We start from the raw sequence: 24288 nt of genomic DNA, 5'->3' as shown, positions 1-24288 counted from the left end.
AGACTGTCTTTTTTCCATTGGATGTTCTTTCCTGCTTTGTCAAAGATTAGTTGGCCATACGTTTGTGGGTCTAGTTCTGGGGTTTCTATTCTATTCCATTGGTCTATGTATCTGTTTTTGTGCCATGGTGCCACTAATTCTACAGCCTTTGCATGGGTGTTTTAATGTTGGTCACATTGCTTTTCCTTTTTCCCTGCTTCCAGTTTGGGATAAAATTTTCCTATTTTACTAAGTTAGTTACCACTCCGTTTCCTTTTCAGCTGGCCAAATGTTATTGCTGTATCTCCCTGTTCTTATATGTTTATGTCTATTTTCTTTATTTCCTTTACTGCTGTTTTTATTTTTAATTTTTTTAAAGCTTTGGCAGATCATTTTTAGTTAATTCAATATAAAAAATAGGATGCCATTAATAATATTTTTACAGCTGGACATGTTTGGTCTATAGTCAGTACACATGTATTGAAAAAACCTTTTAGTGTAACATTCAGCTATTTACTGCTGTTTTTATACCGTTTCGCGGATATACTTTGTGATTAGCCCATCTTTAGGTCTTTAGCTAGATATCTGATTGTATCAGCTACTCTAGTGAAAAATTTAGTATGGCTATAAATGAAAGTCTAACTAAATTTATGCTAGGGAATAGTATAGGTATTATCAAGGGAGTTTAGTAAAGGGGAAATGTGACAAGCAAAACTTTGGCAGTTTTTATCTAGTACTGTCCAAGGAGAGAGAGGGAATCCGAAGATTTGTGCATTTTGATCAGTAGAATTGGGGATAATCTTTTGGGGAAAAGTTTTACAGTGGCCTTTGTAAAATCCTGAAAACTCTATTTCTCTTTCTCTTATGGCATGCTCACTAGACAACCTAATTTTTGGTAGTTAAGCTTTCCTGATATCAGAAAGGGAGTCCTGAGCAATAGGCACAGGTATTTCAGACTCGAGTAGAACCCTGTGCCTAGTATACTGCTACTACTAAGTTGACATTCATTGAGTGCCAGATGCCAGGCACTGCTTCAAGCACTTTATCTGTATTCACTTGTTGAATCCTCACATAAGGTAACCACTAGTTATCATTCCCATCTTAATAGATAAGGACACTAAAATTAATGTGATACCTGTCACATAGTAAGTGATGGAGCTACACAAATTGGTTTATTAATACAAACTAATAAATTGTGTGATTTATACTTCATTCTTACTGGGGGTAGTGGAAGTCAAAGAGCCTGATGAATTCCAAGAATATTAGGGAATGGAGCTTTGGGATCTATAAACTAGTTAGTACTTAACTTGAGTGACACAGAGGTAATAGTACCACCCCAAGAAACTCTGCCTGAGCAAACATTTGCCCCCCACAAGGAAGTTACTTTCTTACTATACTGTCTTTTAGATCTTGTTAATATTGAATTTACTTATAACCTGATATTTGGTAAAATGATTCTTTGTTTGGACTTGTTATTGCTTAAAGATTTAGGATGGTTCAATTGCAAAGACAAAAGTAGCAGCTAGAAAATTATCAAAAAGATTAACACACTTCAAGTTTGTCTAAGAACAGGTGCTTCTGTCTACTTGATCTTTGTTTTATTTCTATTGTCTTTCACCAGGGATTTAAAAGTTTATTGTATGTGAAAAGAACTTTCGAAAAGGTGAATTTCTTTATAGTTGGATTCAGTGAAAGAGTGATAGACACTGTATATAAAATAGCTTTTCATGGTACAGAATTATTATCCTCTTATAATCTACTTTACCACTCTAGTAGTAGAGATAGAAACTCCTCCTGCAGATCCTACTTTAGACAAGGATGATACAGTAGCTTTTTATGGTCTTTGGTTAACAGGACTTCTCTGAGTGTAAAATAGTTTACTAGGGGGGCCTGGTTGGTTCAATTGGTAGAACATGTGACTCATGATCTCAGGGTCGTGAGTTTGAGTCCCGTGTTGGGTGTAGAGATTACTCTAAAAAAATAGTTTACTAATGGTGTTTTCATTATTGACAGCTCAATTTTCTGTCTTTTCTGTTTTGAACCATTAGGTCTTGGCTGTTCAACCATACTGTCCCCAGAAGGATCAGCTCAGTTTGCTGCTCAGATATTTGGATTAAACAACCATTTGGTATGGGCCAAACTGCGAGCAAATATATTGAACACATGGATTTCCTTGAAACAGGCTGACAAGAAAATCCGAGAGGGCAGTTTATAAGAACATCATTGTTTTGGGGGTTTTTTTTGTTTGTTTGTTTGCTTTTAGGAGAAAAACTACATTTCTTCTTTAGCTTCAGAAAAAAAAAAATCAAAACAAAATTTTTTAAATCAGAGAAAACAATTTACTAGTGAATAAATGCTTTTCTAGATTCATGGGTTAGTAGACTATATGGACATAATTATTAGCATTTCTTTAGAGGAAGTGAAATTACTGTAAGAATACTTTTAAAATCTCTTTAGCTATTGTATGGTCATTGTTAGGTAGATAACTAACAATCGGATATATTTCTTAAATGCTGATAATGTTCTATTGTCGAGCTCTAAAGTTACTACTTGACCTTCTGAATCTCAACCCTTAAGTTTTAGAAAGTTAAAATGCCTGTATCTTAGAGTGATAAGAGAAAAATATAGTCAGTCCTCTTTTACATTATGATCTTTACAAAATCCTAAGGGCATGTTGTTTTATTTGCAGTCAGTATCTCAGAATAGATGTGTATTTAGCTGTAGACAGAGATGCTGCTTTGTTTTGTTTTTGCTTGTTTTCTTAAGAAAAGTTGAGATGGTTGTTAGGGGTAGGAAAGACTAAGTAGGATAAAGGGATACTGTGGAAGCCATGGAAAGGGGACTTTTCTGAGAACTTTTCTGCTGGGTGTTAGGGCAATTCTCCATGGAAAAAAAAAGTATAGTGTGAATCACCTTTGCCATTCCAAATGAAAAATTTACTTAGCTATTATGGGTGCCTCTGTGATCCTAAAATTCTTTTAATTCTGATAATACATGTTTTAGCCAAACTAACAATCCTCAGCCTAATGTCATTTTTGAAAACTGGAATCTCCTAGTTGATAACCATTAAGTAGTTTCTTTCTTACAACAGAAGTCTGAGCAGGGTACCCAGTGAGATTCACCTCTAAGAGAGCAGTTGTTACTGAGAGGTGTTATAGTTCATCATCAATGTGTAAGCCATATTTGGAAGTCACTGTTAGGTTGTGCAGTCCTGAGTACTTTTTATAGATCACTAAACTTTAATCTGAATGTCCATGAACCCCTAAAACTTCCAGGTAAAATTTTACATCTATGTTCACATTTATAAAAATGGGGCAACCATAGTTTTTATCCAAAAGACCTGCATCCTCAAAAAAGTTAAGAATCTCTGGGATGCCTGGCTGGCTTAGTTCGTTAGCCTCCGACTCTTGATTTCAGCTTGGGACATGAACTCAGTCATGAGATTGAGCCCTGCATCAGGCTCAACCCTGGGAGGGGGCCTGCTTAAGATTCTCTTACTCTGCCCCTCCCCCACTCATTCTCCATCTTCCTTCCCTCCCTCCCTCCCTCCTTCCTTCTTTCTCGCTCTCAAAATAAACTTTCTTTAAGAATATTGATCTCTGCTACAGACCAAATCTGGATAAGACCCTTGCAACTGGCTTATACTGTCTATACCTTTTCACCTCCCTCTCAGCTGTTAACAAGCTATCATCTCATATCATTTCTTTTACCTGGTCTCTGTGGGGCAGGGTATGATTAGCCTAAACCACTTCTTTCTTGACTAGACACCAAGATACTCCAATCTCAATCCTGAAGTTTTTCTTACATTATTCTTTCCCCTTAAGTATTGATGTTTCCTACACAGTCTCTCCATTATTTATAAGTAATCATTGGAGTAACTCCTTAAGCTAAAACCAGTATTACTGATTGCTGGCGCTGTGTTTGTAGTCTTGTATTTCTGTCTGAATGCTTTAAACTTAATTCATCTTCTACCCAGCCTGTTAACTCTGGCTACACTCACTGCTCCAAATCAGAAGTGTTATTTCATACTTGATGCTTTTCTCTTACATTCACATCTCACTTATTACCAAGTTTTTAATTAACCTTGTTTACCCATCATCTGTACAAAACCTTCAAGTGGAGGTCAAATTCTGCATTATTAGGCTGATCTAGAAGGTCTCCATTCTCAGTGTTTTGAAGTTGTCTAGGACTTACAACATAAATTTACAATCTCTTTTGCAGTTTAGATTCCTTTGAAAATGAATGCCATTGACTCTGCCCATAGAGATTGCACACACAATTTACCAACAGATTTCATTGGTTTTTGGTGTTCCCTTGAAGCCTATCCATGGTCTGTAGTTTAAGAATTACTATTGAAATTCATCAAGGGAACTCGCTTTCCATAATTTTTCAACTGTCACTTAATCTATGAGATTAAAAACCTTAATCTTTAATCTCTATGAACCTTAAATTCTTAGAATGAGCTATTAAAATCTATTCTGTTATTAAAATTTGTTAGTTACTAGAGCTTCATCTTCACGCTCTGAAACCTTTCCAAATCCCTTCTAGCTACAATGGCTACAAGTAGTTCTTTGTTGGGTTGGAAGCTCCAATAGAGGAGAGGATAGAATCTTACACTTTATTTCCTTCCTCACATTGCCATGTGCTATGCCTGTCTGCTAGAGATGGGACAATTATAAAAACCATGTTCTGCTTCATTCTTTTATGTTCACAAGGACAATTAAAAAGATACAATTTCAACATCTTTAAACTTTGGCTTTGTTGCTTCTGAATAGTCATTGGCTGTAGTTTCAACTCTTCTATCCCTACCTAGCAAAAACTTCACCTGTTTTTGTGTAGTACATGAAAAAAAATTCAAATGTTTAGACTAGTGGATAGAACTGACCTTTTTTTTTCTTTTAACTTTTATTTGGTAAAGAGATAGCAAGCAGTGGAGGGACACAGATAGAGGGAGACAGAATCCCAAGCAGGCTCCGCAAGGCTCCAGCACAGAGCCCAGTGTGCAGCTTGAACTCAGGAACTGCAAGATCATGACCTGAGCTGAAGTCAAGCGTCAGGTGCTTAACCAACTGAGCCACGCAGGTGCCCAGGACTGACCATTTTTAATGGTCATTATCCACTTCACTACTAGCTTCATAGAATATATATATATATCTTCAGTAGTGTTGTTATATTAGTACTAAAGTTCTTGAAAGTATTTTTAATTTTTTTTTCCAACGTTTTTATTTATTTTTGGGACAGAGAGAGACAGAGCATGAACGGGGGAGGGTCAGAGAGAGAGGGAGACACAGAATCGGAAACGCTCCAGGCTCTGAGCCATCAGCCCAGAGCCTGACGCGGGGCTCGAACTCAAGGACCGCGAGATCGTGACCTGGCTGAAGTCGGACGCTTAACCGACTGCACCACCCAGGCGCCCCTCTTGAAAGTATTTTTAACTGTTACATAAATTAACTTACACAAATTTACCTGGTTTGCCATCTTTAGGTGTTTGTACTTTCTGTGGGCTTGTAGGTAAACATAAAAAGAAGAAAAATTTCTCCAAGTCATGTAGTACTTAAACTTTGTATCATAAAACCATGTTATAGTTGCTGTTGCTTTAATGCCTTCTGAAATGAAAACACTATAGCCAAATAAAAGACAAAGGTAAGTTCTTGTGTGAAGCTTTATTAATTCATCTATTCATGAAATACATGTTTTGCCTGGTTTAATTCTAAGCCCTAGGAAAGCAGCAGTAAATAGAAACAAGACCCCCACTGTCACAAAAATCTTATGGGACTACAAACCATGAAAGATCTATCAGGTAGCCTTAGGAAAGTATAAGTGCATATGAAGACTAACCAAGGTGATAGGACAGTGCTGGGAATAAGAGGAAGGCTCTTCTGAGTAGAACAGAGCAATGATGTACAAGAGCAAGTCATGCAAAAAGGTGGGGAAAATCACTTACTAAACAGGAAGTAAAACCCTTTTTGACCACCTGCAAACACATGCCACTGTTGCTGGAGCTCTGGTGAGCAAAGGTAAGAATGGAAGATGATTGTAAGCAAAGGCTAGATCACTTGGGGCCTGCAGGCCACATTGAAGTGTGAAAGGAAAAAACACTGGAAGGTTTGAGCAGGGGCATAACATGACATTTAACATGTTTTTAAAGTTCTCTGGCTAGTGTGTGGATAAGCAAGTTAAGGGACTATTTATTATCCAGGTGAGGGATGATGTGACCTTCAGTAAATTAAATGTTAACGCCTCAACTGCTTCAAATGTAAAATGAGACTAATACTACCTCCCTCATACTGTTAACAGAATTAAATGAGTCAACATATGTAAAGTATATCCTGACACATGAATATGTAACATTCCTTTGGCATATTGTAGATGAGTGAAACAAATTCACCATGAAAATTACCTTGAATTTATTTTGTAATTACCTTGAATTTAATATTCTGTTCAGCTGATTTCATTTCTAAAAATAGGGGAAAGGGCAGGGAATTAGCATAATAATGTGGCTTATCCACAGTCCATCTTCAGCCCAGCAGTTCTTGGGAAGCCGGTGAAAATGTTTTAATGGCACTTTTTTTGCATTTAACTCACCACAACCTCAAATTACTTGGCATGGAATTGTTCATCTAGCATTGTGGTACAGTGAAAGTAGAATGGAAATAAAAGGATTTTCTTGGGCACATCACTTTGAGCTTCACTTCTCATTTGTGAAGTCGGGCTAAAATCTTTTCTGCCTACTTCACAGAGTAGATAAAATGGCAAGATACTGTATATGGAAGTTGCTCAGGAATCACAAATGGCTAAATCCATTAGTGCAAAAATAAGGTTTTGAGTACTGATTATGTGCAAGATCCTGGAGATGCAACAATGAACAAGATCCATTTTCTGCCCTCAATCTTGGGGTCTTCCAAGGACAATTTCAAAGCACTACATCATCTTAACCTGGAGGAAAGGAGCAGAGATTCTGAGCACACAAAGGAGGAGGGGATTTAAAGAACAAGTATATGTTGTGAGTGAAAAGGAAGGACTCTTAGGAAGGATTCTTAACTCCCCACACTATTCTTAATCCCTCTTAACTTTCTTCATTAAATTGATTACCACTGGACATTGTATATATCTCTCCCAATTAGAAAATACATTCCATGAGTACACTGGATTGTCTTTTTGTTAATTGTATACCTAGCCAACTAGTAGCAGAATGCCAAATACCAGCACATATGAAGCATTCAGTAGTATTTGAAATGGATAAATGTGCAAATTCCCATAGGTATGGCAACCTGGAACTACACGTAACCAAATGTTAGAGGAGTGTAACATGCAAGGGGACTAGGGAGTAACAGAAGACCTATGTGGGTTGGGTAGGTAGCAAGCTGTATTATAAAGGACCTTCCTTACATGATAGGCTTTTGGATTTCATCCTGAGGGTAGGAGAATGGCATCACATAAATGCTTTAAAATATCACTCTGGTTTGGAAGACTTGTCTCAAAAATGGCAGACAAAATCCATATATTTATATCCTGTTTGCCATGAAACCCCATTAAAATTACAAAAGAAACAGAAAGCTAGGAATTCATAGAATTCTGAGGAATTTCTGGAAGCTACATAGTATATGAGATCAGACTGATGCAGAAACCAAAATTGTGAATCCTTTTGCAAAATCAATGTTCTAAGAAGTTAGAGAATCACCCCTAAGGCACCAAAGGTTCTTAACCTTTGGTGGGTGGGGCTGTTGTATAAAAAACACCTTTGGAGACTCTGATGAGAGCTACAAAACCTTTTCTCAGAAAAGACACAAAATCTTGGGCATATCAAATGTCATCTGAAACTCGCCTAACCCCATGAAATCTAGGCATAATTAGCTTAAAATCTGTTACGGTTCCACAGTCACTGAAAGTCCACAACTCTTTCCATGATTTTTACTAATTTACAAAGACTATATCCTCCTGAACTAGTTCACTAAACCAACAGTGCTGCTTTTACATTGTGCTATATTGACCAGACATGAAATGTGCCAAATACCAATGGACACAACCATGAGCTGGACATACTTTCTGCCCTGAAGGAACTCAGACTAGGGGTTAACATAAGCAAAAACTCATTCAGTTAAAAAAGTTGAGTACCAACTATGTGCCAGGCAGTGTGCTAGAGCCTAAGGATACTTCAGTGAATAAGGGTAAATAGGGCCCCTGGCCTCATGGAAATGACAGTCTATATAAAGAGATAGATAGGCCTTAGATGATGAGTGTTCAGAAGCAAAGAGCTACATTAGAGAGTAATGAGGAATGTTGCCTAGTCTGCAAGGTCAAAGAAGTAACTTAAAAAATTTTTTTTTTAATTTTTTTAAACATTTATTTTCTGAAAGAGCATGAGCGGGGGAGGGGGCAGGGAGAGCGAGCGAGACACAGCATCCAAAGCAGACTCCAGGCTCTGAGTTGTCAGCACAGAGTCCAATGTGTGGAATCCACGAATGCGAGATCATGACCTGAGCAAAGTCAGACGCTTAACCGACTGAGCCACCCAGGAGGCCCTTAATTTTTTTTTTTAGTATTTATTTTTGGGAGATAGAGCACGAGCAGGGGAGGGGCAGAGAGAGAGAGAATATCTGGTGCAGGCACCAGGCTCCGAGCTGTCAGCACAGAGCCAAAGTGGGGCTTGAACTCATGAACCACAAGATCATGCCCTGAGCCAAAGTCAGATGCCTAGCCAACTGAGCCACCCAAGCGCCCCTATTTTTTTTTAATGTTAATTTATTTTTGAAAGAGACAGAGTGTAAGCAGGGGAGGGACAGAGCGAAGAGGAGATGCAGAATTCCAAGCAGATCCCAGGCTCACAGCTGTCAGCACAGAGCCCACAGAGCCCAATGCAGGGCTTGAACTCAGGGACTGTGAGATCATAACCTGAGCCAAAGTGCCACGTTTTACCAATTGGGTCCCCCAGGCGCCCCAAAGAAGTAACTTTTTTTTAACCTGGAACCAGGATACAGAAATATTGAAAGATGAAAACAGAATGACGAGAAAGAGACGAGACGTGAAGTGGCAGAAGTTAGTAGGATTTTGACAACACTTGAGTCTGCAGCGGTGTTCAATACACTGTCCTGTCATTCTCAAGAGTACTCAATAGGTACTGTTCTGACATTCAAACACATCCTGGTATTTAAGTTCTTACAAAAACTCTAAACCTGTCTATATCTATATATTACTTGAGGTGCATGAAGTATCTTTTATCCCTAGAATAATGTTTTCCTTATCTTACAGTCAGGAAAACTGGGACTCATACATAACTTGTTCACAAGCATCTATAGTGAGTCGCAGAGCCAGGAACTCAATCTAGGCATTCTCACCCCAAAACACATTATCCTTTGGCCTTATTGCCGACTGTTCCTGAACTGGAGCCCAAAGGGCAGCCAAGAGGTTTTCATCAAACGTGCTTCGTACTTGGAAGTTTTTTTTTTCTTTTGTGCCTTTCCTTATATTCGCTTCTCTGCCAGACCTCTACCCAGACCCAACCCCAGGTTTTCCTAATCTTTCAAGATCCTTTTCAAGTACAATTCCTTTATGAAATATTATCCAGCAGCAAAGAGAACCGTCTCTCTCCCCCTCTCCTTCAAAAGACTTCCTATGGTTTCTAGCTAGTATATTACCACCCTACAGACCTTTTATTTATCTTCCGTAGGCCGTCACTCAGCTCCGCCTCGTGGGACCAGGGTGCTGCTTCGCCGGCAGCGGTAGCCCCGGAACCGCGGACTGCTTTGAACCAAAACTGGTGAACCCGTTCTGAACCCACTTCCGTGGTCCGACCCTAGTTCCTTCAGACCGGTTTCAGGTAAGGTGCATCGACTGTATCCAGGCAAATTCCTATAAGATCTCGGCCTCCGATGCTGACTCACGGACGAGTGCGCTTCCGACCCCGAAACGCTAAGCAACTACCAGCTTCCTCCTCCGCTTGTCCACCTCAGAGATCCTCTTCCGGGGTAGAGGTCGGCCCGCCCAGCTCCGTGTCTCGTTCAAGATGGCGAGCGGCGGCGGCGGGGGGGTTTCGGTGCCTGCCCTCTGGAGTGAAGTGAACCGTTATGGCCAGAACGGTGACTTCACGCGCGCTCTTAAGACCGTCAACAAGAGTAAGTGTCGGGGCGGGCGCCGGGGCGAGCTCAGGCCGGAGGGAGGACGCGGCCTCCTTCCGGCGCGCGCGACCCCCTCCAATTAGACCCGGGAAGGGGAGACCCCGCCGCCCGCTGCAAGAGCCGGAACACTGGGCGGGCTTGGGTCGCAGCCCCTCAGTGACCAGCCCTTGGTTCTGGGTTGCTGAGAGCCACGTGTACTTCCCTCTTTACCCTCGCGGGAAGTAAGGGTGGAATTTAAAGGGACCGCAGCTCCATGCGCTTCTTCCCAACCGTTTTCTTATTTGACTCTTAGCGTTTTTACTTCTTAATTCGCAAATAGCCCACATCGCCACCTTTTCTCTTTCCTTTTAGCGGAGTGATCAAGACAGTATTGCTGAGGGAGCTTGTTTTCTTGGACCGCAGCGGAGGGAGGAACCTGTAAGGGACACGTAGTTTAGAAGCTAGTGCTGACAAGGTGGGCGCTGTACAGACCCAGGGGAGATGGAAAAGGACTGATACGGATGTTAGGCCTCTCACCCCCATCGATAGACTCTCTCTCCAGTGTCATCAGATCAGAAAATGTGTGTGTAAAAGCACCAACATTTGAAATAACGTCGGAAGAAAAGTTTGGCCTCATTTTTTTTTTTGCCCTGTAACGGATAATTTCGAGTCAGTTGCCTTGCATGAGAGGTTTAGGTATTATATTCATTTATCCTTTACTATGTAACTATAATATAGCCAGGCTTTGTAATGCTGTCATGCTAAATTCTTTACTGAAGATGCAACCTATATTTGAGAGATTTGGAAAGTGATTGCCAGCACATGGTTTGGCTGTTTAAAGCAGTAATAACATACAAATTATGTCAGTAGCATACAAGATTGTGTAAATAATTTGTAATATCCTATTGTTAATGTGGAAAGAAGTGATTGTGCCCCCAGTGCACTTCTGGTGATCAGACATTAAGGAAACTGGCTATTGATTAGAGTTATTTTGATTACTAAACTTGTTTTGAATTAACGTTAGCCTTTGGCTAGGCCTGCAACCCATACTATTCAGTGGCAGTATAGTAAGTATTTTGCAGGAATTATTTAATCATCAAGTTTATCAGTGTATTTATCAATATATATTTTCTTAATTGGTAAAATTTTTCTTTAATTTTTACACAGAATTAGGTTCCTGTTGTTGCCCATGGGCAAGGAGAGTGATCCTGATCATTTTGACACTGAGCAGCTGTTTAGCTTTGAAACTTTGCCCCTAAGTCCTTCCTTGTCCCCTTTTCGTTGGTCGTCTTAGATGAATAGGGAAATTTTGAATGGTTTTTGGAAATATTGCTAGCAAAATAGCTTGCATTTGTGTTCTTCACAGCTTATAGATTTTTCTAAAATATTCTCATTTTGGGGCACCTGGGTGGCGCAGTCGGTTAAGCGTCCGACTTCAGCCAAGTCACGATCTCGCGGTCCGGGAGTTCGAGCCCCGCGTCGGGCTCTGGGCTGATGGCTCAGAGCCTGGAGCCTGTTTCCGATTCTGTGTCTCCCTCTCTCTCTCTGCCCCTCCCCTGTTCATGCTCTGTCTCTCTCTGTCCCAAAAATAAATAAACGTTGAAAAAAAAAATTTTTTTTTTAAAAATTAAAAAAAAGAAAAAAATAAATAAATAAATAAAATATTCTCATTTTATCTTCTTAATAATTTCGTAAATGGGTAAACTTTCATACTCATTTTGCAGATCAGAAAACTGACATTTATCAGTGAAATGATTTGCCCAAGAGCTCGAGACATTAATGACAAGCTTGTACTCAAGCCTAAGTCATTTGCTGCCAAATTCTGCATGAACTTTTTTACTTTCTCTGTGAACTAATGAAATATGTAAGATGTAGCATGTGTCCTAAGATGGAAAAGCCAGAGAAAATCGCTTCTTAGTTCTTTTTTTTTTTTTTTTTTTTTTGCTACATGCATCTTGGGAATCTGTCTCCTTGAAAATCTTACTAAATTATAACGGTCCTTACTGCCACTTCTTTTTAAAATATTTTTTATTTTTATTTATTTTTGAGAGATAAAGGGCAGAGAGAGAGGGAGACACAGCTCCAAGCAGGCTCTGCGCTGTCAGCAGAGAACCCAGTGCAAGGCTGGAACTCCCAAACCGTGAGATGTAGACTTGAGCCAAAGTCAAGAGTTACATGCTTAACTGAGCCACCCAGGTGCTCCCCTTATTGCCACTTCTTAAGTTAAAAATGATCAGTCATTTTTTTTAATGTTTCAACTAATTGTTGCTGCAGTAAAATTGGAAATGTAGCTTTTTGAGGCAGTGGGTGGGAAAATCTAGTAAAAATGTAAAAGGAATGGATTTTAAAACTATTTTCCTAAAATTTTTCTTAGTACTGCAGATCAACAAGGATGATGTAACTGCTCTACACTGTAAAGTGGTATGCCTTATTCAAAATGGAAGTTTCAAGGAAGCCTTGAATGTCATCAACACTCACACTAAAGTGTTAGCCAAGTAAGTGATTCAGTTAGTTGTTTGTGCAGTTGTTAGAAATATGTTTACTGTAACTCTAACCATTTCCATGGTTTTTCTTCTCTATTCAGTGATTTTTGACCTTTTCTTTCTTTCCTTTTTTTTTTTTTTTCCCCTGTTTGCTAGTAGTATTTCTGAAACTGGAAGGAGCAATAGTATCTTTGTTCTTTTCTGCCTTAGGAAGTATTTTTTCTTAAGTCTGTTTTTTTATTTTGAGAGAGAGAATACGAGTGGGATGGGCAGAGAGAGCAAGAATCCCAAGCAGGCTCTTCACTGACAGCACAGAGCCCCATGCAGGGCTTGAACTTACGAACCCTAAGGTCATAACCTGAGTCAAAGTCTGATGCTTAACTGACTGAGCTGCCCATGTGCCCTAGGGAGCCTTTTTCTTTGAACCACTAAGAAGCAAGTGAACTGCTGAGGGATATGGGGCATAAATGTAATGATTTCTTGGAGGACATAAGGAGAACAACTTAGAAGTGTAATTAAAAAAAAATAAAAGGCAGGGCGCCTGGGTGGCTCAGTCGGTTAAGCGGCTGACTTCGGCTCAGGTCATAATCTCACGGTTTGTGAGTTCAGCCCCGCATCAGGCTCTGTGCTGACAGCTCAGAGCCTGGAGCCTGCTTTGGACTCTGTGTCTCCTCTCTCTGCCCCTCCCCTGCTCGTACTCTCTGTCTCTCAAAAAGATGAATAAACATCAAAAAAAAAAATTTTTTTTTAAATTTAAAAAAAAAAAAAAAAAAGGCAGAATGGGTAGAACTAGAACCGCTAGGGTAAGGATGTATAAATAGAGGTCTTTAGGATAGTATGGCAGTCTTAGCCTGACCTCTGTGCCTACCTCCTTTGAGAATGGTTTAGGTGAGTATGATTTTAGGCCAAGATCATTCAGTTTTAGAGCTCTTTAGCAGTCTTTAAAATGTATAACATTTGTTGTTATTTTTGTTAATCTTTTTCATTTCTCATTTCATGAACTGTGAACTTATATTCTAAATTGTTACTGCAAGTTGATTTTCTTTATAGTTATGCCTAAGCCCCAGAAGAAATGTGTATTGAAATAAAGTTTGCAGCATATTTACCTTTTTTTTTTTTTTTGATGTTTATTCATTTTCAAGAGAGAGATTATGAGCAGGGGAGGGATAAAAGATCCGAAGCGAGCTCTGAGCTGACTGCAGCAAGCCCAATGCGGGGCTTGAACTCAACGAACTGTGAGGTCATGCCCTGAGCCAAAGTTAGATGCTCAACTGACTGAGCTACCCAGGTGTCCCCAGCATATTTACTCTTTGATGAAATACTGGTTTATAAATTTAAAAACGGTGTACAGTGTACCCTTGAACAATGCAGGCACGAACCCTCCATGTAGTCAAAAATTTGAGTATTACTTTAGACTCCTCAAAAATGTTACTGATAGCTTATTATTGACTGGAAGCCTAACAGATGACATAAACAGTTGATTAACACATACTTTTAGGTTATATGTATTATATACTATATTTGTACAGTAAAGGAAGTTAGAGGAAAGAAAATGATATTAAGAAAGTCATAAGAAGGGGCGCCTGGGTGGCGCAGTCGGTTAAGCGTCCGACTTCAGCCAGGTCACGATCTCGCAGTCCGTGAGTTCGAGCCCCACGTCAGGCCCTGGGCTGATGGCTCAGAGCCTGGAGCCTGTTTCCGATTCTGTGTCTCCCTCTCTCTCTCTGCCCCTCCCCCGTTCATGCTCTGTCTCTCTCTGTCCCAAAAATAAATAAACGTTGAAAAAAAAATTAAAAAAAAAAAAAAAGTCATAAGAAAACACACTTAAAGTACTATACTATTTATTTTTAAAAATCACATATAAGTAGACTCATACAGTTCAACCTGTGTTCAGAGGTCAACTGTATAGTTAGTGTACTTCTTTTCATATAAGAAAAGGAGGATATAAGAATTTATAGGTGTATTTTCCTGAGTTTACAAAAACAAACACTAGATGGAGAACAGTGAATTAAAGTAATCACTTCTAGGAGGTAAAGGGGAACAGGATAGATATGAATAGCCCTGGAATAAAACCTCTTAGTGTATATATACCTTTCTGGATTTTGGGTTTGTTTGTTTTTTCTTTAACTATATACATGTAGATAGATGGAAAACTAATTTTAAAACTTAATTAAAAATATAAGAGGAAATAAAGGGGACTCTGCTTTCTAGTAAACATGTTTATACTAAAATTCAATATCTTTTTGAGTTTTGGCCATTTTGTGAGGTAGGGAAATTTTCAAATACTGTTTTTTAGGCAAGTAAATAAAGGATATTGTCATTTGCTTCATAAATATTTTTCCTCCTGGGTTATGGTTAAAACTCCAGAATGAGTTTCAGGTTGTCATATTAGTGTAGCTGAGTTAAGTCAATGTAGATACGTAGTATTTTTGTTGTTGTGTGTTTTACCATTTGTTTGGTTATAAGCACTATGTTCTTTTAAGATTTTAGTTACCTTTGCTATTCATTTGCTTCTTGAACAAATTTAAAGCAGCTTTATAGGATTTACTATTTGATTAATAGATTTAAGAGACTACTATAATAACCCATTTAAAATAGTGCTCAGATTGTCTTTTTGTCTAAAGTAATTAGTTACTTAGCTGATTCATTATTTCATTCTCTCTTTTTTTAAATTTTTATTTATTTTTTGGGAGAGCGCGACCAGGGGAGGAACAGAGAGGGGGACAGAAGATCTGAAGCAGGCTCTGTCTGCGCTGACAGGCTGACAGTAGTGAGCCTGATGTGGGGCTCAAACTCACGAACTGCAAGCATTATTTCATTCTTAACTGTTTCAAAAGGCCAATAATTCTAATAAGAATATCCATGAAAGCAAGAGAGGCAAGGGACATGGATGTAGTATTTTCTGCCATTTGTGAACTGTTTTTCAGACGTGTCACTAAATGTTGTCAATATTCTCATCCATTGTTAATGGTATTAAATGACTTAATATAGATCAGGTGCTTACAGCAGTGTCTGGCATATGGTGGGTGCTCTGCAGTGTTAACTAATGACCAGATACTGGGTTTTTTTTTCTTTTTCAGTAATTCTCTTTCCTTTGAGAAGGCATATTGTGAGTACAGGCTGAACAGAATTGAGAATGCCTTGAAGACCATAGAAAGTGCCAATCAGCAGACAGACAAACTAAAGGAGCTTTATGGACAAGTGGTAATTACTGCTTTAAAATACCTGTTGACATTCATCCTGAGTGAATATGATTATACCTGTAGCAAGGAGCAGGGATGAGGAACCCCAGCCCATCCTGAAAACTCGCCACCAAACCAATTCTTGAGGTTTCAGTATAGTCCCTCTTGATCTTCACACAAACCTTTGCATATATATTGTTCTATGAATAAATGGCTTCTTCATGGTAATTAGAAAATTAAAGAAAATTTAAAACTATCCTATCAAATTATAATTTTTTAGTTGGAAAGGTGAAGGCCAGGGGGATATGTTTAAAATAAATTATGATGGATAAGAATCTGGATGAATTCAGCTAGTTTATGAAATCCCTAAAATATCTTATTCTGAAAGGGTTTTGAGACCTGTTTAAGCCTAATGTAAAAATAGGGCTATTAAGGATGAGAGGACAGAAATGTTTTATTAGATTTAACAAAATCCTCTTAAAGATATTTAAAGTGTTATTAAGGGCAAATAACGTTGTATTAAATGTATTGTCCCAAGAGATAGTAGGAGTTTAACAATACATATAGGTTGGAGAAAGATTTGGGCACATTCGTGGATTGTAGGTTTAGAAAGAACTTTTAAGGTAAGCTGGGCAAATTTAGGGTAAATTCCAGCATTTTGAGATTGATGAAGGGCACCAATTTCTGTCAGACATGGTTGATTTAATTTACCCAGAGTGGCAGTTCTTGTTGCCCTTCGAGAACAACTTGAATGAAATAAGCAGGAATCATGTTCTGTGTACTTGATATATTGCCCCTTTACTAGCTCATTTTTGGGAAAGAGAAAATGAAGATCAAATAAAGTAAACTCCTAGGAAGTATTAAGTCCTTTTGTTAACATCTAATTTTGTTCTTATTTATTGGAGCTTAATACTCCTGGGTGGGAAAATGTTTTCATTGTAAGTCAGATCTAGGTAACAGGATGATTTCCTTGGAAAGGTTTTCTTTTACAGCCCACTTAGGCAGTTACCCAGCTTCAGGAAGGAGGTAAATACGATGACTTTTCTTTTTGGATCATGCCTACAAATCTGCAGTATAGTAGAGATTCATTGCCGAGTAACTTTGCAAGTATTAGTAGCACACAGAACTAATTGAAAAGTTATAAAGGAAACTGTTGATTGCCCATAACATGCTAAATTAGGTTTGCTACTTAGTGATTCCAAAAAGGATTTGTACGATGTTTGAAATTTAATACTGTATTTGTCTTCCTCTCTGATTTTTTTACTTGCTATTTGTCTCCCTAGCTATACCGGTTAGAACGCTATGATGAATGCTTAGCAGTGTATAGAGATCTTGTCCGAAACTCCCAAGATGATTATGATGAGGAGAGAAAAACAAACCTTTCAGCAGTTGTTGCAGCACAAAGCAATTGGGAAAAAGTGGTTCCAGTGAGTATCCCCGTGTACCCACACAACTATGAAACAATAATCCTATCTAGTGTTTGACTTTTATTTTGCTCCACGGCAGGAGAACTTGGGTCTCCAAGAAGGCACACATGAACTATGCTACAATGCTGCATGTGCACTGATAGGACAAGGCCATCTGAGCCAGGCAATGAAAATCCTACAAAAAGCTGAAGGTTGGAAATTTATTAAATTTATGTGTAATTGTAATAAATAACTATTATTAAAATAGTTATTTCCAAAAATTGTACTCGACTTTTGTGAAGTTTGTAAATGGAAATACTGATATAGTGGGAGTTTTTCAAAGCTCATCTAGCTTTATGGGGCACCTAGGTGGCTCAGTTGGTTAAGTGTCCAACTTTGGCTCATGATTTCACAGTCTGTGAGTTTGAGCCCCAGGTTGGGCTCTTTGCTGACAGTTCAGATCCTGGAGCCTGCTTCGAATTCTGTGTCTCCGTCTCTCTCTGCCCCTCCTCCCCTGCTCGTACTCTGTCTCAACAATAAATAAACATAAAAAAAAAAAACAGTTCATCTAGCTTTTCTCTTGGCATTTTAACATATCTCTCCCTTATTTCTGTCTAATCCCTAAGCCAGAGTACTTGTCCATTTTCATCCACACCAAACCTTAATTTTGAGGAGGTTTTTGAATGAATTACTATGAATATTAAATGTAAATTGAGTTCATGTCAAGTATTTACAGCAATATGTGGCATATAACATAAGCATCCAATAAATACTGGTTATCATTATTAAACTGGTACTCAAGTATAATGATAATTTAGTGTGACTGTGTGGGTACGTGCATGCATGTGCATACACAGCATGTATATTGGTAACACTATTCAAGCACATCTTAACTCCGTTTAACATGTTTCCATATATAGCATTTACATGCTCTGAACAAGCTTTTAATTAAGAAAAAAAGAAAAATAGCCTATTAGAGAACTTATGTCTGGTTTCAACTTCTGGAACATGTAAACTTTTCTTCTGAATACATATTTCCCTGGAAGCTATAAACGTGATATAGGGACTGCAGTAAATGGTGTAGAGGAAAAAATGGTGAAACGAGGTATATGTTTGAGAATTATAATTTCTTGATTATACCTAGTATTGACAGTAGTATGGGAAAAGGATATTCTTATACATGGAAGATTTGAGTATAAAGTAGTGCCAACTTTGCAGTGGGCAATTTGGTGATATGTAGCAGATTTTAAAATTTGCTTACCCTTTGATCCAAGGATTTCATTTTAAGAAAATAATTAAATTAATTAAAAGCAAATAATTAGATAAATGAAATTTATTTTAAGAAAATAATTAGATAAGTTCATATATGTATTTTTATGAATGCTAATTGAAGGGGTAGTCATAAGAAAGAAATTTAAGGCATGATGAGTTTCTGTCCTATAAGAGGATTGGCTAAGTTTTACCATAACCACAAAATAGATTATTATTATTTTAAATGATTGCATGGTAATGTAGATCTATATTTATTATAATCTGAAGATATCTACATATTATTAGATGAGGAAGGGAGTCTCAAAATAGTATGTAGAATGTATCTGTTTCATTTTAACAGTAGCTGTGCATTTGCATTTAGAAAATAGTAATTGAAATGCGAATAGTGGTTCTTTTGGTGGTGAAATTATTGTCATTGTTTTAATACTTTTTTGTCATTGGTTTTTTGCAGTCAACATTTGTTACATTTATATTTTTTAATTCCCTTAAAATTTTTTTATTTTTTTTTTTTAGTGTTTATTTTGAGAGAAAGAAAGCACACATGTGCACAGGGGAGGGACAGAGAGAGGGAGAGAGAGAATTCCAGGCAGGCCCCATGCTGTCAGCGCAGATCCCAACCTGGGGCCTTGTTCCACAACCGTGAGATCATGACTTGAGCTGAAATCAAGAGTTGGACACTTAACCGATTGAGGCACCCAGGCTAAAATTTTTTCTTTAACCTAGAGATTACAAATGAAAGAAAAATGCCAGAGAGCTAGAATAACGAAAACTGATAATATTTATGTAACATAGTTGATGCTAATAATAAAGTTCAAGTTTGCTTATTATTAAAATTATCTTGAAATCTTCTTCCTAAGAATTTAATTTTTGTCCTTTGGAATGGTGAAAGGAATGGGAGTTACCCTGCAATGTTAATTTTAAAACATTTTTTTCCTATAGATCTTTGCCGCCGTTCATTATCAGAAGATTCTGTAAGTATTCCATTGTTAAACCCAGATTTTACACTTCTGACTAATATGAATTTATAGGAGGCTTCGTTGTAGTGTTTATTAACTTGTTGAAATAGGTAATTTATTTCATATAAATAGAATAGAAACCCTCTTGATCAGTTATTTGATGGAGTCTCAGGCTGAGAAATTACAATAACAATTTTTATATACCTTATACATTTTATTTTAAATTCATATTAATATAAATTCATTGTCTTATTTTAGATATAAGGCTCAAGTCTTTGAATATGGGTCCTTTTATGGGAATTCCATGCATATTTCTTTAATGAACCGCAAATAATCCAGTAGTCAACGATTTTCAGTTTTGTTTAAGTGCAGTACCTTAAAGACAGCTGTGAAGTAGTTTCATTACAGAGTCCTTATAGCTGTTAGCTTTTTCACCAATCTTTTATTGTTTTCTAGCTCATACCTGTTGACACAGCAGTTTACTCTAGGAATCCCCTTTATCAGATTCCTAAATTTTAACAAAACTGACAGTAAGGGAAATTCTCTGAAAATTACATGTTGTCTTTGAGATCATGTATCTTTTGAATGTTTGGAACACTTGGTAATTATGAAGATCAATTTGGAGAATTTACAGGGGAAAAAAGTTTCTTTTTCTACTTAGGATGGGACTGAGGAAGACCCACAGGCAGAACTGGCCATCATTCATGGGCAGATGGCCTATATTCTGCAGCTTCAGGGTCGTACAGAGGAGGCGTTGCAACTTTACAATCAGATAATAAAACTAAAGTAAGTAAATTATTGAAATGAAATGCCTTTTATAGAGGATGAAGTTTCTTTGTAAATGTTTGTTCCTTTTGACTGTTGTTTATTGTTCACAGGCCGACAGATGTGGGATTGCTGGCTGTGATTGCAAATAATATCATTACTATTAACAAGGTATGGGCTATCCATGGCTTTCTTATACTTATATTTTACATTGAAAACATATTACCTCAGCTTTGTCCTAGGATAACGGTTCTTTTTCCATGACACAGTACAGTTGTAGCAAAATTACAATGGAGAGTGTTATTTAACTTTCATAATGATGATGATTCTGCAAGCCATATTCAGATAATAAAACTTTTTTGTAGTTACAGACTCTGGACTTTAAAATCTTGGCCTTTTACCAGTTTATAATAATGTAGAGAATCTATGTATTGAAAAATAAATTGGACTTTTTTTATGTTTTTATTTCGAGAGAGAACGTGCAAGAGAGAGTGGGGGAGGGACAGAGAGGGGAACACAAGAGGATCGAAAGTGGGCTTCCTGCTGATAGCAGAGAGCCCAGTGTGGGACTCAAACCCACGAGCTGCAAAATCATGACCTGAGCTGAAGTCAGACGCTCAACTAACTGAGCCACCCAGGTGCCCATTGTTTAGACTTAAACTGAAAGCTTAACATGCATGTTTTATGTGACATTTTCATCTAGTGAGTCTGAATACAAGTTTTCTATATAAATAATTTTTTTCTTTCTCGTGGTTTTTATTTGGGGGGAGGGGAAACATGGACAGGTTTTCTCTCTACCCATTCCCAGTACTACATGTAAAATATTACAAGTGTGTATATAAACAGGTCTAAAGAGTACTGTGTTAGTAAAATTAACTACCATTTAGAACACTGTTTTAATGGAAGAACATTTCAAGTTCAGATTTGAAATTCAAGTCAGCAGAAAATAAGTAACATTTGATTCCTTTTGATCAGCTGTGTGAATTTTCAAGTGTCATTTATTTCATCTTCACAGTTACGTTTCTAGGTGGCAGTACTTTTCTCTGATTTATAGGAATATAATCTAAGGCTGAAAGGAGTTAAAACAGTTTGTGTAAGGTCACACAGCCTGTGTTAAAGGTGGAGCTTGGATTCAGATTCCAGAGATTCAATTCTCTGATTGCAGAGTCCTTCATGGTAGTTCTCCCCTTCTATAGTAGAAATCTACAGAATCCCCAGAAAATGAGATAATAGCATTAGGGCCAGTAGTAGTTATAGGATGTTGCAGGCTATCAGCATAGTTTAGGTCTCCAAAAATAGACTGTGGCATTTGAATCTTAGCATTATATACCTGCCTGTGTTTATGAATTATTTGAAATGCCAGTGAGGATAAATTCATTTTACCTGGATATATGATTATGGAAAGGAGAGTGTGTGAAACACTAAATATCTTAATCTCATTGTAATTATATGCCAAACTTTCTTTACTCAACAAACTTTTTATTCAGAATAGTGCTGGATGCTATAGGTAATGCAAAGAAATATGAAACTCAGTCTTAATCATTATATTGTTCAAACTTTTTGACTTTTAACTGAAGTATTGGTGAAAGAAAAGATCTCCATGTTGGCAAATTTGTAGATGACCCTTGAAAAGGAGGGTTACAGTTTAAGCAAGTGAACATATGGAGAAATATTTGACCTGTGGGAGGAAACTAAGAAAACAAATTAAAAGGATATGTACTGGTTTGGAGCTTCACACTCAGAAAAAGTAGAATTTATTCTAGATTTCTTCTTTGCTTCCTTTTAGTCTTCATACTAATAGAAGACCTGGTTTAAAAAGTGTAGGGATATCATTTATTTGCAAATAGATATATTATTTAACAAAGAATATTGTGCACACAGTAGACATTCACATGCTCAGTTTGGCCTTCTCAGGATGCAATGTAATTTAATTGTCTTCCTTATCCTAGAAAGGTATGTGACATTCTAGAATTCTTAACAATAACACTGTGCTTGTCCCACATAGAAGTTTGAGATCTTGAACTTATTTGAGCTTCTACCTAGGTGAGAAGTGTGTGTGTTGGGGGGGTGGGGGTGGGGAACAGTACATTACATTAGCATTTTTTGCTAAAAATGGGTTCAAAAGAGGTGTGAATTTATTTCTAAATTTTAATGATTTGCTTACGTAATGACTATTGCAAAGAGAAATGAATTGCGCTCCTCGTTTGTTATCTAAATTCTAAAGGGCATAGTTTGTAGCTTGCATATTTCTTTGTATCTTTGTCATTAGTCCTAATTTCCAATGCAAGATTTGTTCTGTCCATATGTACTTTTCTTCACAAAGCTCAAAACAAGCAGTTAAGAGTGGAAGAATAAATCAAAAGAAAACCAAGAACCTAAGACAAATTTATATGCATCTTAGAGATTTAGGCAACCTAACCAGGTAGATGTATTATCTTCCAAGCTCTCTTGTGTATTAAATGGAAGAGTAATAAAGTCTTGAAGTGTTAAAAGAGTTAAAGTCTGAGATTGCTGTTAATGGCAGATGAACTTTTTTTTGTCAGGACCAAAATGTCTTTGACTCCAAGAAGAAGGTGAAATTAACCAATGCAGAAGGAGTAGAGTTTAAGCTTTCCAAGAAACAGCTGCAAGCTATAGAATTTAACAAAGCTTTGCTTGCTATGTACACAAACCAGGTAGGTAACAAACCTCCAATTCCCCTGGCTAACCCTTTTGGAGTATGGCATAAGGGGTGCATCAGTACAATTTATTTATTTATTTTTTTTGTCTTATATAAGTACAATTTATTTATATACAAATAAACATATATATTATATAAATAAATATATATAAATAAATCAGTACAACTTACTTACATTTTTTGTCTTATATGTCATGTGTTCTTCAGAATGTCATGTATCATAGATTTTATTTGTTAAACAAGTAATTTGCTCAATTCTTTGTAAGGGTCTGCAGCTGCCTTTTAAGAGGAAGAAAACATTATTCACACTTGTAAATGAGATAATGTTCTCATTACCTTATTTCTGATCTGAGTTAAAGTAGAAGTCATTAAAGATGTCGACTGTGATTATAGGTTTAAGATCTTTCATTTTAGTTTGTACTATTTACTTAAGTTATAAATGCTAAGGATGTAATTCTAACTCTAACATGCATTAATTGTAAATAATGATTTTATATTCTTCTGTAATAGAGGTTTTCAGTGGGAGTGAGAGGCAATAACATTTAGAACTGAGTCTAGATACTTTAGCAAGAAATACCTATACATTTTGTTGTTTTGAAGCAAAGACTGATACTTGTATTTTTTTTAACAAAATTCTGGAATTTAAGCATACAACTTAATGTTTAGAACCTGTCCTTTCCTAAATACTTTCATAACTCATGGCTTAAATTTAGTAAATGGAAATTTTTTTCCTATAAGAAAAAATTGAGAATAGATATTATAAACCACTTCTTTCACCCTAGATAGTTGTTCACTTACTATTGTCTTTCTGCTGAGTTCCCTCCTCTTCCACCCCCATCCTTTTCTTTTTGGTCATTCACTTACTGTTTAATTTCATTAACCAACTTATTTGGGGGTGGGGGGGATACTATCTTTTAGGCAGAACAGTGCCGCAAAATATCTGCCAGTTTACAGTCCCAAAGTCCTGAGCATCTCCTGCCTGTATTAATCCAAGCTGCCCAGCTCTGCCGGGAAAAGCAGCACGTAAAAGCAATAGAGCTGCTTCAGGTAAAGGAATTACTTGAATTTTTAATGAGGTGTCAGAGAGTTGCATCCTTGTTTTATTTTCATTATAATAGCCTGCAAACTTGTAAATAAAATGGGAAAACTAATAGGTAATATACCACTAGACAAATTCCACAGTGTCACTTTAGTTAATTCTTGAGCTACCACTTTGTTTTGTGTAAGTTTGCATTAATGTTTGCCTAAACCCTGAGGAATGCTTTTCATTTGGAGATCAATTTAGCATGAGTTAAAGGTTTGTTTTAGGTTTATAATACCAGAACATGCTTAATCTTTTTCAATAATGTATTTTCCAATGAGTCCCAGTCTAAAAACTCAAACAATTACAGAGATACTGACTTGGTTTTTGTCATTCTAAACCAACTGCTAGATTACATGTTTGAAATTCCTGAGGGTACACTACATTGGA

General features: G+C 37.2%; 2 protein-coding genes across 10 annotated transcripts in view; both read left to right on the top strand.

Annotated features, from left to right (window-relative positions):
- The window catches only part of PAICS (phosphoribosylaminoimidazole carboxylase and phosphoribosylaminoimidazolesuccinocarboxamide synthase), a 53506-nt gene extending 50515 nt beyond the window's left edge, over positions 1-2991 (top strand). For all 9 annotated transcript variants that reach the window (XM_040482935.1, XM_040482923.1, XM_040482904.1 and 6 more), the window contains one exon: positions 2028-2991. In XM_040482935.1, the coding sequence (XP_040338869.1) occupies positions 2028-2194 (167 nt within the window). In that variant the 3' untranslated portion in view covers positions 2195-2991. The remainder of the gene's footprint in view (positions 1-2027) is intronic.
- A 6948-nt stretch (positions 2992-9939) lies between these two features.
- The window catches only part of SRP72 (signal recognition particle 72), a 30603-nt gene continuing 16254 nt past the window's right edge, over positions 9940-24288 (top strand). The window contains exons 1-10 of the mRNA XM_040482846.1: positions 9940-10091; positions 12448-12568; positions 15637-15760; positions 17022-17165; positions 17245-17356; positions 19356-19387; positions 20034-20158; positions 20251-20308; positions 22681-22812; positions 23736-23864. Coding sequence (XP_040338780.1) covers positions 9983-10091; positions 12448-12568; positions 15637-15760; positions 17022-17165; positions 17245-17356; positions 19356-19387; positions 20034-20158; positions 20251-20308; positions 22681-22812; positions 23736-23864 — 1086 coding nt within the window. The 5' untranslated portion in view covers positions 9940-9982. The remainder of the gene's footprint in view (positions 10092-12447; positions 12569-15636; positions 15761-17021; positions 17166-17244; positions 17357-19355; positions 19388-20033; positions 20159-20250; positions 20309-22680; positions 22813-23735; positions 23865-24288) is intronic.

This window comes from Herpailurus yagouaroundi, unplaced genomic scaffold (assembly GCF_014898765.1).
Source record: "Herpailurus yagouaroundi ecotype Mexico unplaced genomic scaffold, PumYag 28, whole genome shotgun sequence".
NCBI lineage: Eukaryota > Metazoa > Chordata > Mammalia > Carnivora > Felidae > Herpailurus > Herpailurus yagouaroundi.
Note: the sequence above shows the minus strand (reverse complement) of the source record. Positions and strands in the feature narration are given on the sequence as shown.